Raw genomic sequence first — 16,014 nt, 5'->3', positions numbered from 1 at the left:
CAGCATGCCTTGCCATAGTTTTAGCATTCACTAATAGCAGAACTATGGCAAGGCATGATGGGACTTGTGGTTTCACAACAGCTGGAGGGCCATAGTTTGAATATGCCTGGTCTACTGAGTATCATGCAATCTTGAAATAGAAACATAGAATTTGGCTGCTTATAAGAACCATGTGGCCCATCTAGTCTGCCCCCTTTTTTCTACTTTATAAGTGTTCTCTACCCTTTTTGATCTTTAGTTTCTTTGTAAGGAAATCCTTATGCCTATCCCAAGCATGTCTAAATTGCTGTACTGCATCTGCCTCTACCACCTCTGATGCGAGGCTATTCCACTTATCCACTACCCTTTCTGTGAAGTGGTTTTTCCTCCGCTTTCCCCTGAACCTCCAGTGTCTGTGGGTGTCCACGAGGTCTAACACTTCTCTTCCATTGAACAATGTCTCCCTGCACCTTAGTAACACCCACTGGCCTGTTTTAGTTTCTATATTGTGCCTGGTTTCCCTTTTCTGCTCCAAACTGTACATGTTAAGATCTTTTAGTCTTTCCGTTTTAGTTTTGTGCTGTACGTAATGTAAATATGTGCAGTCTTCTCTTTTATATTAAGGGACGGGATACGGTCATTTGGTCTACAGCAGGTTGGTCGACAAACATTTGGTCGACATGGTCTAGGTCGACATGGGGTTTTTGACTGTTTATTGAGCCGACATGTGCCGACAGGCGATATTTCATGCCCTACCATATACTAGGGCATGGTGGGAGAATAAAATAGTGTGTCCCGGGAGTAGCGAGGCACCGTGCCCGAAGCATGGCGAGCGCAGCAGTGCACTTTAACCAGTGTATATGTCGACTGTGTTGACATCCGCGTCAAAAAACAGTCAAAAACCCCATGTCGACCTTTTGACTGTCGACCTAGACCATGTTGACCTAATGTTTGTGTCGACCTAATGACCTGTCGACCTAGAACCATGTCAACCTATCCCCATGTCGACCTAATGACTGTCGACCAACTTGCTGTAGACCAAATGATCCCAGCCCTAAGGGACATTGGGGCAGATGTATTAAGCCTGGAGAAGAGATAAAGTGGAGATAAAGTGGAGATAACTTGGAAGAGTTAACGCACCAGCAAATCAGCTGTGTTTGAAATATGACAGTTGGGATCTGATTGTCTGGTGCGTTATCTCCTTCAACTTTATCTCCAGTTTATCTCTTCACCAGGCTTAATACATCTGCCCCAATGTGCTGTTTAAGAGCCAGTAAACCAAGAGTTTTGGAATTTGTGTTACTGGTTGATTTTACAATTGTAACCTTTTTGTTTAAATGAAAATGTGATGTGTTACAGGACATGAACAATGCAAAACTGTTCAGCGACGAAGCTGCAAATATCTATGAACGCGCCATCAGCACCTTGCTGAAGAAGAACATGCTGCTGTATTTCGCCTACGCTGACTATGAAGAGGTCGGTGTCGCACTCAACAATGACTTTACAAATAGTCATCGCACCCCCTTATCAGGACTTTTGACTCCTCCCATTCTGGCATCTATTACGTGTAACTTGTAGTTCCCACACAGATTTTTCCACTATTCTATAGAATTTACTTGTTCCTTATCAGCCCCAAAGCTATTGTCACGTATTGCGGCATTGTCCGTGTGTTAATAAATCTTCGTTGTGTCATGAAATTCTCTTCTCCTCGTAGAGTCGCATGAAGTATGAAAAGACGCACAGTATATATAACCGGCTCCTCACTATAGAAGACATAGACCCCACTTTGGTAAGGGTTTATTATCCAACGTTTCATTCTGATCAGGGGCGGCGACAGGTCGAATAAAGGGGCAAGGCTACCAGGAAGGGGCAACATCCCTGTGGGGCACCTTAGTTTTTATGGGCGGGAGGGCACCGGTGCGGGCGTGATCGCACTCCAGTGCAGGGTAGAGAGGGCAGGCAGCTGCTGTAGCTGCCTCTCCTCAGCTATGCAGCTGGGGAGAGAGGCTGTGCTGCATGGGCAGCCTGTTCTCTCTCTCTCCCACTGCCTGGCTCTGCAACAGGGGAGCGGTTTCCTGATAGGCTGGGAAACGACCACTCTACAGCTTGATGTGAATCCTGTTTTATGTTACCCAGGTTTACATCCAGTACATGAAATTTGCGAGGCGGGCGGAAGGGATCAAGTCTGGCAGACTGATTTTCAAGAAAGCCAGAGAAGATCTTCGGACCCGCCATCACGTGTACGTCACCGCGGCCTTAATGGAGTATTATTGCAGCAAGGTTAGAAACTGGCGTGTGTCCTGTGGTCTGTGCGCTCACAATTACCAAACCCTTTTATCTCGTTGTCTGTTTGGATTTAAAACCAATAAAAAGCTAACATTTTGGATGTTTGCATAATGTCTTTCCTCTGTAGACGGCTTTGAGAGGGAGAACATTACTAGTAATAATAATGAAGCTGAAGAGAACGTCCCTAACCCTCAAATGGGCCGCACATTCCCTTAATCGCGTTAATAACTGTAATGAATACATTTAATCTAAAATAACCGTATCAGCCGGCATTTTATAGCCACGTCCTCTGTAATAAACAAATCTGGTAATTAAGCAATAAAGAGATGGGGCGCAACTGGTAGAGGCTCGGAGGGCCGAACACAGCACCTTACCTGCATTGCTGCTAATAGATATGATGCAGCAGCGCCATCTGCAGGTCTTATGTGGAAGTGCTTCACTCTGTTAATATTCACCTTTCCCTCACACGTAGAACAGGCTTCAATACCAATATGATATGCACCCGAATATAGAAGGCTTTGCATACCTCCCAACATATCTAAATTGGGACGCTGCTCAGAAAGTGGTATACTCGTGGCATGTTAGGGGGTGTGACCAGGGGGCGGCCACTGAAAGCCTCTTTACTACCCTAAAGTAACTGCTCGGCATCTACGGACACCTTGCTCTCATAGACAGGGCAGTAACGTACCTCCTGACATTGCAAATAACCATTATACTATACATGTTTGCTGTGTTGTATTTCCTCCCAAAATAAGTGGCTACCTGCAGTAATCTTTTAGTGAGGGTGTCTGCGTATAGGAACATGCTTTTTGGGTTACCTCATTGTATTAAAAACCTGTATTTCTGATATGTCCATGAATCCTCTTCTTGTCCCTGAACGGCGTTTCGGATTGTCTCCTAGTTATACGGTCATTTAATATACTGCTCAAATACATGGTGTTGCTATTTTTCTTTGTTATAACCCTTTGAGTGTCAATATCTCTGAGAGAAGCGTAAAATGTCCATTTAAAATGCCAACATCGCTCACATTTGTTATATAAATTCAAAAAAAAACATGTGTAAAAAAAAAAAAAAAGATTGTATTTCCTATATAAGGTAACATTACAGGTCATTATGATGAATATAAAAGTTTGCTTGGCGATTTTCACACCTATTTTTGACAAATTCCATTGGCACTCAAAGGGTTAAGCAGATTTTGCTTTTCTTTGTTCATCGAAATTGGGAGGTGTGAATAAGTCTGAACCAATGACTCCTTTTGCAGGACACGTCGGTGGCCTTCAAGATTTTTGAGTTAGGACTGAAGAAATACGGGGATATCCCAGAATATGTTCTTGCTTATATTGATTATTTATCTCACCTCAATGGTAAGTTCTAGGTAGCCCTTAAGGTCAAGTTATTTTTTTTATTATTATTAGTACGGGTATGTCAGTTTATTTTTTGACATTAGACTGCTTGTTTTATATTGTTTGTAGAATACCAATTTTCATTCATGATTGTTTTTATCTCCTTGCAGAGGACAACAACACTAGGGTATTATTTGAACGAGTTTTAACATCAGGGAGTCTGCCCCCTGAGAAATCTGGGTATGTACTTGACATATCGTGTATCTATTCTGTTCTATTTTGCACATAATGTGCCAAGATTATTTAATTTGGCTGCAGTGGCATCCTAAAAGGGATGGACCCACAGCAAGTTTAGGAAACCCCTTATCTACCAGCCCCCCGGAGTTCCAAAAAACGGAGTTCAGGCCACTCGGCTACGCCCCAGCCATCTATATAGGCCACACCTCTTTTGCACGGTGAGGGGCAGCATCTGACTCTTTGATGGGCAAGCTGGGTGCCATAAGGGTCAGTGGCGACACTATCAAAGCCTAAGGTTGTTGCCCCCCACCCCTCCCATCCCCTCTTTATATAGTGTAGTCTGGACACTCAGCTGCACAACTATAATAGTATTTTCCTTAAAACAACATTTCCTTGTCTGCTTCCTTCAGTGAAATCTGGGCGCGATTCTTAGCGTTTGAAAGTAATATTGGTGATTTAGCCAGTATTCTGAAAGTAGAGAAGCGGAGGTACACTGCATTCAAGGAAGAGTACGAGGGGAAAGAGACGGCACTCCTGGTGGACCGCTACAAGTTCATGGATCTCTATCCTTGTTCTGCAAGTGAACTCAAAGCTCTGGGCTATAAAGTAGGTGTCCTCTGTTGGTACATAGCTAATACAGACGTTCTTACTGCATCTGGCTTCATTATTCAGCAAAAACACCTTGACAAACCCCCCCCCCCCCTCCACCTTAATTTGTACCACTCTATTTTTACCGCTGCTTTCACTGTTCACTTTTTTCTTCCTCCCTCCTCATGTCATTGTAATTTCAACCTCTTTTGCCAGGATGTCTCCCGCGCCAAATTAGCGTCTATGCTCCCAGATCCTGTCGTTACTCCTTCAATAACTCCATCCTTAAAGGATGAGGCTGATAGGAAACCCGAGTACCCCAAACCAGACACCAGCCAGATGATTCCGTTTCAGCCCAGGCATCTAGCACGTAAGTCGTCGTCATTGGGAGAAGCTGAACGTTAACCTCAGCCAGCGCCACAGTGTTGTGTGTGATATGATAACTGTAGATCAATCTGTGGGTCCTAGTGTAAGTCTGGAGGTAAAGGCTGTATTTCTGAACAACAGGCCTTGTGCTGATCACTGGGGGCGCGGGAACAGCATGCTGCAACATGCTGGGAAACCTAAGTATGCTGCCACCTATATGTTCCTGACATGCCACTGGGGGGGGGGGGGGGTTATTGGAAATACTAGTAAGCACGCTCGAAGAAAAAGCTTTGAAAGCTAGTCTGCTACTTTGTGATTGCCTATGTGTTTGTGCATGTGTGAAAGAGAAAGACATGGAAACTAGACCTATATATAGATATCAGTGACTGTTTGCATGGGGTACTGCTAAACGACCCGGCAGTGATGTAATGAAGTGTAATATGAGGGAGTCCAGTGCGTGGTGTCCTGATGACAGATGTGGTGTGTTTTCAGCTCCTGGACTTCATCCTGTGCCCGGAGGAGTGTTCCCAGTGCCCCCTGCTGCTGTGCTATTAATGAAGCTGCTTCCTCCACCTCTCTGCTACCAGGTTAGTAAGCGGAGATAACTGATTTCGTCCCTAAGTGTGCTTGCTGACCTCCAGTAGGATGCTTGGATCACTGGGGTGTCTTCAGGACTGCATTTGGGGACCTCTGTATTAAAGCCATTCTTTACCGTGAAGCGCGCACATTGGGGTGTTCCATCAGTGACGTGGCCAGTTGTAAATCATCAATGTAATGTTTTTGTTTCTCAGGGTCCATTCGTGCAGGTGGATGAGCTGATGGAAATCTTCCGCAGGTCTAAAATTCCAGATAGTAAGTATATGCATTCAGTTGCTGCAAATGATCAGTACGTACTTACATAAATGTATTAAAGTAGTTTGCTTTGGAGCAGGTAAGTGATTATCAGCGATTATTCAGAAAAACAAAGGTTACTGTGTGAGACTCAGTGCAATGCTAGAGTGACACAACATATTACCATTTATATCAGTGCCCAGCTCTCTCCTGTACCATTGCTGTGTCAGTGCCCAGCTCTCTCCTGTACCATTCCTGTATGTCAGTGCCCAGCTCTCTCCTGTACCATTGCTGTATATCAGTGCCCAGCTCTCTCCTGTACCATTGCTGTATATCAGTGCCCAGCTCTCTCCTTAACCATTGCTGTATGTCAGTGCCCAGCTTTCTCCTGTACCATTGCTGTATGTCAGTGCCCAGCTCTCTCCTGTACCATTGCTGTATGTCAGTGCCCAGCTCTCTCCTGTACCATTGCTGTATGTCAGTGCCCAGCTCTCTCCTGTACCATTGCTGTATGTCAGTGCCCAGCTCTCTCCTGTACCATTGCTGTAGGTCAGTGCCCAGCTCTCTCCTGTACCATTCCTGTATGTCAGTGCCCAGCTCTCTCCTGTACCATTGCTGTATGTCAGTGCCCAGCTCTCCTCTATCATTGCTGTATATCAGTGCCCAGCTCTCTCCTCTATCATTGCTGTATATCAGTGCCCAGCTCTCTCCTGTACCATTGCTGTATATCAGTGCCCAGCTCTCTCCTGTACCATTGCTGTATGTCAGTGCCCAGCTCTCCTCTATCATTGCTGTATATCAGTGCCCAGCTCTCTCCTGTACCATTGCTGTATATCAGTGCCCAGCTCTCTCCTGTACCATTGCTGTATGTCAGTGCCCAGCTCTCTCCTGTACCATTGCTGTATGTCGGTGCCCAGCTCTCTCCTGTACCAATGCTGTATTTCAGAGCCCAGCTCTCTCCTGTACCATTGCTGTATGTCAGTGCCCAGCTCTCTCCTGTACCATTGCTGTATGTCAGTGCCCTGCTCTCCTCTATCATTGCTGTATATCAGTGCCCAGCTCTCTCCTGTACCATTGCTGTATATCAGTGCCCAGCTCTCATCTGTCATTGCTGTATGTCAGTGCCCAGCTCTCTCCTGTACCAATGCTGTATGTCAGTGCCCAGCTCTGTCCTGTACCATTGCTGTATATCAGTGCCCAGCTCTGTCCTGTACCATTGCTGTATATCAGTGCCCAGCTCTCCTCTATCATTGCTGTATGTCAGTGCCTAGCTCTCTCCTGTACCATTGCTGTATGTCAGTGCCCAGCTCTCCTCTATCATTGCTGTATATCAGTGCCCAGCTCTCCTCTATCATTGCTGTATATCAGTGCCCAGCTCTCTCCTGTACCATTGCTGTATATCAGTGCCCAGCTCTCCTCTATCATTGCTGTATGTCAGTGCCCAGCTCTCTCCTGTACTATTCCTGTATGTCAGTGCCCAGCTCTCCTCTACCATTGCTGTATGTCAGTGCCCAGCTCTCTCCTCTACCATTGCTGTATGTCAGTGCCCAGCTCTCTCCTCTACCATTGCTGTATGTCAGTGCCCAGCTCTCTCATATACCATTGCTGTATGTCAGTGCCCAGCTCTCATATACCATTGCTGTATGTCAGTGCCCAGCTCTCTCATATACCATTGCTGTAGGTCAGTGCCCAGCTCTCTCCTGTACCATTGCTGTAGGTCAGTGCCCAGCTCTCTCCTGTACCATTGCTCTATGGTGTTCCCCTCCCAACAGCCAGGGAATGCCTCAGTTTTCCGATGTACTCACAGAAAATGCACGGTGACCGCCCCCCAAGGTCTTGAAGGCCTTGGTTCCCCTGCCAACATGGTCAAGAATGATCAGGGCACCGGGTTCCAAAGATTACAATATGACTTAAATTGACACTCAAAAACTTTCCTGAACTCCTTGAGAACTTTTACGTTGTAATGCGTACATTGTCGCTATACATTTATAAATCATTTTCGGTACTTTCACTATTGGTGAAAAAACATGGAGCTGCTAAAACCTAAATTAGACCTTGACTGTTACAGTAGAGTTGCAGCAGTATAGACCTGTATTTCCTGCGAAAATATGAACCATCTTTCTTCTCTTACGCAGCTGTTGAAGAGGCGGTCAGACTGATCACCGGGAGTCAGGTAGAGTTACTGCTAGAAGGTAACGGCCCCATTGAAGTCAACGCCCTGATCAATAAATCACTAAAAAGACCCAATGAAGATTCTGACGATGATGAAGAGAAAGGGGCGGTGGTGCCTCCGGTTCATGACATCTACAGAGCTCGGCAGCAGAAGAGAATTCGGTGAAGCGGTTACTAGACCAGGAACATTCTATAAAAGAGACAAACAGACTTTTTATCAACCAATGTTTTTTTTTTTGCCTCAAATCTTCTGCTTTAAGGACAACTATGTTGTCACAAGCATCTTGATAAAAAAAAATTGCATTGGTGCCTGTATACCCCATCAGCTGAACAATAAGAAGAAACTAAAACAAAAAAACACGCTCATAGGGAAGTACAACGCCTTGAAATGTACATACTCCTTCAATTTCCGTGTTTTTACGTACGATCGGAAGACTCGTTGGGACTCCATGGTTTTATTTTTAAAACTGGACCGCTTATAAATGTGACCATTTTTTTTTTCTTTTAGCGTTCTCCATTTTGTTTTATTTGTGGCAGAATACCAGACACTGTATTTCTTTAGGGTTTTTGTTGTTTTTTGCAGCAGAGTGGATTTACATTCCCGGACACCAGGGGGCGATGCAAACTGTTGCCTTGTTTGTTTGGTTTTTATTAGTAGAAAACAGCTGCTATTTTAAAAGAACACTGTAAGATGGAAAACGACTATTCCCGTTATAAAACACTTCATTCTGCGCCTTTGTTCCCTTTATAAATTGGATAATTTACCCATTCATTCAATGGGGGTTTTTTTGGGTCGTTTTGTGCTAGTATCCCTGTGATTCACTGCAAAAGACTTCAGGGAACCTTCTTAGGGCAGAGAATATCAAGTGCAAAATCCACTCTAAACATTTTTTTTAACCTCCGTATACTGTTTTGTGGCTGCCTGTTTGATACACGTCACTTATTTTTTTCCATACAATAAATAAAAATATTAAACAAATTCAAAATGTGAGCTTTATTTTGTGGTACCCAGCGGTTATGGTACAGATGGTAGACAATGTATAGGGCAACACCTAAGAATGGTCGACATGAACACAGTAGACACTGAAAAGGTCAACAAGTTTTTGATGTTTTTTTTTTTTGGTGTGTCACACTGTAAAGGGGTACCGCATCCCCTCGCCATGTTTTGGGCAGGTGCCTCACTGCCCTTGGCACACTATAATAATCTAAATCTATGTCATTTTGAATGGTAAAGTATTAACCAAGCCGGTAAAAAAAAAAAAAAACACACTTGTCGACATTTAGCTTGTGTTGACATTGGCATCCTAGGGTATGTTGACCATTTTTAGGTGTTGACCTAGGGACCATACCCAGCAGCCATTTCTGACTGTCAGGCTCAAGTTCTGTCACCACTGTATAATGTGTCAACACTGAACTTATGGGGTGTGGTATAGGGTTCCGACAGTCGGGATCCTGACAGTCATTAGCCCGACATCGGGATCCCGACTGGCCGGACTCAGACAGCATGGCGAGCACAACAAAGCCCCTTGCAGGCTCGCCACGCTGCAGGCACGGTGGCTCGCTACGCTCCCTATCTATTCTATTCTCCCTCTACGGGTCGTGGACCCCCACGAGGAAGAATAGCCGGTAGACGTCGGGAACCCGTCTGTCGGTGTCCCGTCCGGCACCCGAACTTATATCCTATAACCCAGCAGCTATATGTATACAGGGTCAGACTGGCCCACAGATGTACAAGGGAAATCTCCAGTGTCGCCTTCCCTGCCCTCTAGGGCAGGGGTGGCCAACCCGCGGCCCTCGAGCCACATGCGGCTCTTCTCTTCCCTGTGTGCGGCTCCCTCCCTTGCCTCCTGCGTCTGGTAGCACAGCGTGACGGGCTGCGGACGTGATGATGTGGCGAAGGCACGCTAACTCTGCCACAACTCCACTGTCCTGCACAATCCCGCCTGACCAGGAGGTGACCAGCAAATGACGCATCAGAGTGGGCGCCGTCCATTAGAGATCTGAGACGCTCGGCTGTTAATAAGACATCTGCCGGCTGAGTATGGTGAGTGCGCACCTGACTATAGTGCTTGACAGGCGGGATTGGGCTGGACAGTGGAGTTGTGGCAGAACATACTAGTGCGGCTTTGGGGGCATAACATAGATGGAACGCAGACCCAGAAGGAGGTCTGTGCATCCATATTAGATAATAAAATTTAAAACATCAGTGATCAGTGGCTATATAAATATCTTAATGTTTGATACCGGCGCAGTAGTTTGGATATCCGGTTTTAGTAGGTGTATTAGGCATGTGTATTAGAGTAAGGAAATTTGATCTAATGAATGGTCATGTGACCCTGTGATTAAGTGATGTCAGCTGGGTCTCTATTGATGGACTGTGCCTTAAATAAGGGCCCTGTGAGGGTCCGAAACGTTGAAGGAAATATGCAGTCATTTTAAATAATAAAATACAGAAAATCTGGTCGAGTGCCTTGTCCTTGGATTCATATCCCAGCAATGGATTAATGGTTACTGTGAGTGCACTGGACACTTTTTGTCCTTATATATACCTCCTGAAAGCAGCATTTTGTGGTAACATCCTTTATTCAAGCCCGCCGAGTGCCGTACTACAGACATTAAAATGAGGCGTGGTTTTCTGGGAGCTAGGCCATGCCCATTTTTGAATGGTCGCGGCTCTTTGTCTTAACAGGACAAATTTTTTGTCTCGGTTGGGTTGGCCACCCCTGCTCTAGGGGATAGTAACTTGGTGGAACAGGAGTTTTGGTGCTTGGTTTGTTTGTATGGAAACTGCTGCCATTAAAAGCGATATTGCATACAATCCACATCTGTGCGACAAATCAAAGTATTGTATGCTCATCGAATGTGTCCACTGACTAGATGTGCAGGCTCGCCTGTCAAATGTAGCGTCAATAGATATTATGCGCTACATTTATCTATCGAATTGCATGAGTGATCGCATGTGGTTTTTAACCACATGCAATTGCTTGCAATGCAGGGGGCAGGAGAGCTGGCGGTGGTTTCGGAGAGCGGGTGGCAGGAGCGCGCAGGCGATGGTGTAGCTATGTGCTGTGCAGGAGAGCTGGTGGGCGGCAGAATTTGAAATAACTGTCAAGACAGGGTAGCCTTCTGGTTGGTTGAGAGAGCTCTCAGCCAATCAGCGTCCGTCTGAATTTGAGGCCTCTGATTGGCTGAGAGCTCTCTCAGCCAATCAGAGGGCCGCCCAGTGTTTTGAATTACTTTTTTCATATTCTGCCTCCCCCACTGCTGACTACTGCCTCACTCCAGCTACACTGGCGCCAGTCCTCTTCCAGCACCCGATGTGGCATTGCGATGTCGCATCACATTCGATTGCACAAGTGTATGGGCACTGTTAAACTTAGGTCCCCACAAGTACATTTCCCGCTGGACTCTTCAAGCCCTAGTCTGACGCTGTGTGTGTGTGTGTGGTATTTGTTTGTGCAGAAGTTGGGCAGCCTCTTTACCGTTTCACCAGCAGAATTGTGTTCTAAGTCCGACACCAACCACACTACATTATAAATGGTCTATTATTCCAGATACAGAGACATTGAGATTCACACATACAGGGTTTGTGTGTGTGTGTGTGTGTGTGTGTGTGTGTGTGTGCATAAATATAACTTTTGTGTGACATGTACAATAACATGCCTTGTTGATAATAATAAAAATACAAAATCACCAAGTTATCAGGACCACAAGGTTGGGATCTTGTTGGGCCGCTATTTGCTGTTAGTATGGCTTCAATTCTTCTAGGCCTCGAGTCTATTAATTGTCAGTATGTTGTATGGGGATTATTAGCCCAAATGTGATGAACTGTATCTCCATGACACCGCCTCCGCCAATCTGAGGAGTCGTGATGCTGCATATACAGGACACTGCCCCTGCCAGCCTGAGGAGTCGTGATGCTGCATCTCCAGGACACCGCCTCCGCCAGCCTGAGGAGTCGTGATGCTGCATCTCCAGGACACTGCCCCTGCCAGCCTGAGGAGTCGTGATGCTGCATCTCCAGGACACTGCCCCTGCCAGCCTGAGGAGTCGTGATGCTGCATCTCCAGGACACTGCCCCTGCCAGCCTGAGGAGTCGTGATGCTGCATCTCCAGGACACTGCCCCTGCCAGCCTGAGGAGTCGTGATGCTGCATCTCCATCACACTGTCCCTGCCAGCCTGAGGAGTCGTGATGCTGCATCTCCAGGACACTGCCCCTGCCAGCCTGAGGAGTCGTGATGCTGCATCTCCAGGACACTGCCCCTGCCAGCCGGAGGAGTCGTGATGCTGCATCTCCAGGGCACTGCCCCTGCCAGCCTGAGGAGTCGTGATGCTGCATCTCCAGGACACTGCCCCTGCCAGCCTGAGGAGTCGTGATGCTGCATCTCCAGGACACTGCCCCTGCCAGCCTGAGGAGTCGTGATGCTGCATCTCCATCACACTGTCCCTGCCAGCCTGAGGAGTCGTGATGCTGCATCTCCAGGACACTGCCCCTGCCAGCCTGAGGAGTCGTGATGCTGCATCTCCAGGACACTGCCCCTGCCAGCCTGAGGAGTCGTAATGCTGCATCTCCAGGACACCGCCTCCGCCAGCCTGAGGAGTCGTGTCAATGCAGGTAGTGTCCATGTTGTTATCTTCACCCTACCACCTGCATGGTGTAATTTAAGAACATGACCCATTTGCAATAACTTACATTCCTGACCAAACTGGAGGCATGATCAACATCACTAGATGATGGGATTTTTCCCGAGGGTCAGAGTGCCCACCCTCCCCCACAACCACCTTTTTTGTTAAGGGATACTACATAATATTTTTCAGATTATTTTCTGGAGACAACTTTAAATAGAGAAAAGGGGGCTAAAAGATTTTTTGAGTCTTGGGAGAGTTATATTGCCATTCTTTCAGTGGTGGATTTAAGAATACAGAGTGGTGATGATAACATGGTTATTGGGAGACAACCCCTCCCCCATTACACTAAATGACTAGGCATGTGAATGGTCTGCAGACCCATTTTGGGCTCCGGACTCCTATTGTCAGTTTCTGAATACACTTTGCTCTTATATTGTTTATCATAATCCAGTGGCTCCTTGGGGTGACTCGGGACACTTGCAGGGGTGCCACGGGTTGGTGGTCCAGGACCGATTCAATTTATTTATGATCAATTATTTATGGACAAAACCAGTGCTGGCGGCTGCCAATCATAAAATGTGTACAAACAGAAGCAAATCCTGCCCTTAGAATACCTAAGAAGCACATGTAAACACAACCTGCTAAATGTTATATTTTGGGGGCCTACGGGGGGGTTGCTGTGGAAAAATTCTGATGCTCTAGTGTGCCGTGATTTGAAAAAGATTGGGAACCCTGTCATAATCTGTTAGATATTCTGATTTATATGAAATGCAGATAGGATTTTCCTTTCTGTGCAGTACTGTGATAGTGAGGGGTAGATGTATGAAGCAGTGATAAGGGAGGAGAAGTGATAAAGTGCCTGGTACTTTATCACTGGACAATCAGCTCCGGACTGTTAAGTTACAGGCTGGGTTTAAAAACAGACAGGATCTGATTGGCCGGTGATAAAGTACCAGGCACTTTATCACTTCTCCCTTATCACCGCTTCTTACAGTAATCAGATTTGATAATGTTTTGTTTAACAAACTACTGTACTTTTCACTTGCAGGGGTAGATGTATGGAGCCGGGTGAAGAGATAAAGTGGAAGGTGATAACGCACCAGCCAATCAACCCCGAACTGTCATTTTTCAAACATAGCTGATTGGCTGGTGTGTTATCACCAACTTTATCTCTTCACCAGGCGGAATACATCTGCTCCACTGTGATGCTTAAAAAAAAAAAAAAAGGATAATAGGGGACCAGCAGGGTACAGAAGAGTCTTCAGGGGACCTGGAAATGATGCATGAGGTAAATAAATCTCATTATTTAACATTAACTCACTGAACTTGCCCAGGTTGTTAGGTATTGAGTGGATTGTGCCACATTTCTCATTTTAATCCAAACCAGACACCAGTTCTAGATCTGTAGAATAGATTTATTGGTGAACACTTTACATTTCAGTATATATTAATAGGTTCCAGAGTGTAGACAGAGGAACCCACTATCTTACTGCATTGTAAAATCGTACAGTCTGTTAGCAAGTCGATGGGAAAGGGGAAAACGAGGCTGTTATTGCACAAAGATGCGATTTTCATTGTTCATTGAATCACTGCCTTAAAGCGGAACATTTATTTGCAGCCGGTGCAGCTTCCGTCCCCTGATTAAGGGCTATATTCAATTACAGTCTAAGCTGCCATCTTGTCGGAAAGTCAGCAGTTTCTTACTGATTTTAGGTTTGAGGGGTTTCCACATATTCAGTAAGGGCTGTTATTGGCAGAATGGCCGCGGATCCGCGTGCTTTTGTTGAAAACGCGGCGAACTCAGACAGGTTTTGGCCCTGTTTCCGACAATCTGTATACAACTCAAAAAGTCACATTGTAGAGAAGAGGCAGAGCGGTTGGCACCGGGTAAGCAGCAACAGCTCACCCCCACACCGCCCCCCCCCCCGCCTGCCGCCTCCTGTTGCTCACCCAGTACTGCCGCCAGGCCGGTTGAGCAGCAGCAGCTCTCCCGGCGCCCTCGTTCGCCGTACTACCGTCTGTCACTCACCTGTCCCCGTCCGGGTGAGCAGCAGCAGCCGCCAAATCCGACAGTCAGATATGGCGGCATTGAATAGGGCTTGTCTGATCCATTCCGACAAATGCATGTTGAAATGGACCCAGCTTGAATTGAATATACCCCGGATTAAGGTTTGGTGACTGATCATTCTGCCCCATTAGAAGGGCTGAATGTAATGTATATCTAGTTACGTAAAGTATGTTGGAGAGAAGTAACACAGAACAGTATGGGACTACATGGAAACAGTAGTATGCTAGAATACAGCAATTGTAATATTCGTGTAGTCCAGGTATAGTGGATACCAGTAACTCCTGCTTCATTATAACAGTATTATTTACTGGTGATTTATAAAGTAACAACGCTGCTTCTGTATGATGGACTGGCCTTTAATCATCTTCTTATTCCCATATTATTGTTGGGGACTCGTTAATAATATGCCCGGATTAAGATGTATGAAGCAGTGATAAGGGAGGAGAAGTGATATAGTGCCTGGTACTTTATCACCGGCCAATCACCTCCTGACTGTTAAGGCCCCCCCATACACTAGCCGATTTTGGTCAGATTTCAGCCAGATCAGTCGGATCTGGCCGAAATCGGACCAAAATCGGCTAGTTTTGATGTCCCCTCAGATCCGATGCGCGGTCCCGTGCGCATAGGATCTGCGTCGGGTGGTCGGACCTGCTGCACGTCCGACCACCCGACTTGGGACCTAGTGGGGCGGCGCGGCGGTGGAGGGAGCAGGCGGCGGTGGAGGGAGCAGGCGGGGCTGGGGACGCTGCGGGGGACACAGGCGGCATAGAGCCGGCGGGAGCGGTCAGTATTGAATAAAAAAAAAAAAAGCCCATACAATGCATGGGCGGCCTGTGATTGGCTGAGCGCTCTCTCAGCCAGTCAGCAATTGGCTGAGAGAGCGCTCAACCAATCACAGGCTGCCCATTCATTGTATAGGCTTTTTTTTCTAGCACTGACAGCTCCCGCCGGCTCCCTCTGCCCGGCTCTATGCAGCCTGTGTCCCCCGCAGTGTCCCCAGCCCCCCCTGCTCCCTCTACCGCCTCGCCGCACAGACGTGTCCCCCGCAGCGTCCCCAGCCCCCCTGCTCCCACCTCTGTAGCCCCCCCCTGCTCCCCGGGTTTTTCACATGTGATAAATCGAGACGATTTATCACATGTAAAAAATGGCACATCAAGTGCCAATCTAATCAAGCTCCCCCGGGAGCAGCCGGGGAAGCTCAGGGGGAAGTCGGGGGCGACTTGTCCTAAGGACAAGTCGCCCTAGTGTATGGGGGCCTTTACTTTTCAGCAAGTCTCATCTGACTCTGCAGCAATAAACATGAATATTATACCAGCCGGAGAATCCGACTGATCTGATGAACTCAAATATTTAACACCCCCGTGCCGTAGAGAGGAAAAACTCTGCCAATATTAGATCACCGGTCTATGCTCATATATTACAATATAATCTATACACAGGCTTCAATGTCTCTTTGGGTTCAAATCTGCAGGATATAAAAGATAAACAATGGAAAAATACAAGCGTACAATTAA

At 46.6% G+C, this 16,014-nt stretch overlaps 1 protein-coding gene across 1 annotated transcript in view; it reads left to right on the top strand.

The window, feature by feature from the left end:
• Positions 1–8,788, top strand: part of CSTF3 (cleavage stimulation factor subunit 3) — a 66,806-nt gene extending 58,018 nt beyond the window's left edge. Inside the window, exons 12-21 of the mRNA XM_083164310.1 lie at positions 1,339–1,455; positions 1,694–1,768; positions 2,116–2,259; positions 3,527–3,629; positions 3,779–3,848; positions 4,256–4,451; positions 4,650–4,803; positions 5,292–5,386; positions 5,591–5,651; positions 7,766–8,788. Of these exons, the coding sequence (XP_083020436.1) occupies positions 1,339–1,455; positions 1,694–1,768; positions 2,116–2,259; positions 3,527–3,629; positions 3,779–3,848; positions 4,256–4,451; positions 4,650–4,803; positions 5,292–5,386; positions 5,591–5,651; positions 7,766–7,968 (1,218 nt within the window). The 3' untranslated portion in view covers positions 7,969–8,788. The remainder of the gene's footprint in view (positions 1–1,338; positions 1,456–1,693; positions 1,769–2,115; positions 2,260–3,526; positions 3,630–3,778; positions 3,849–4,255; positions 4,452–4,649; positions 4,804–5,291; positions 5,387–5,590; positions 5,652–7,765) is intronic.
• The last annotated feature ends 7,226 nt before the right edge of the window (positions 8,789–16,014 follow it).

This window comes from Crinia signifera, chromosome 11 (genome assembly GCF_055691185.1).
Source record: "Crinia signifera chromosome 11, ASM5569118v1, whole genome shotgun sequence".
NCBI classification, from domain to species: Eukaryota; Metazoa; Chordata; class Amphibia; order Anura; family Myobatrachidae; genus Crinia; species Crinia signifera.
Note: the sequence above shows the minus strand (reverse complement) of the source record. Positions and strands in the feature narration are given on the sequence as shown.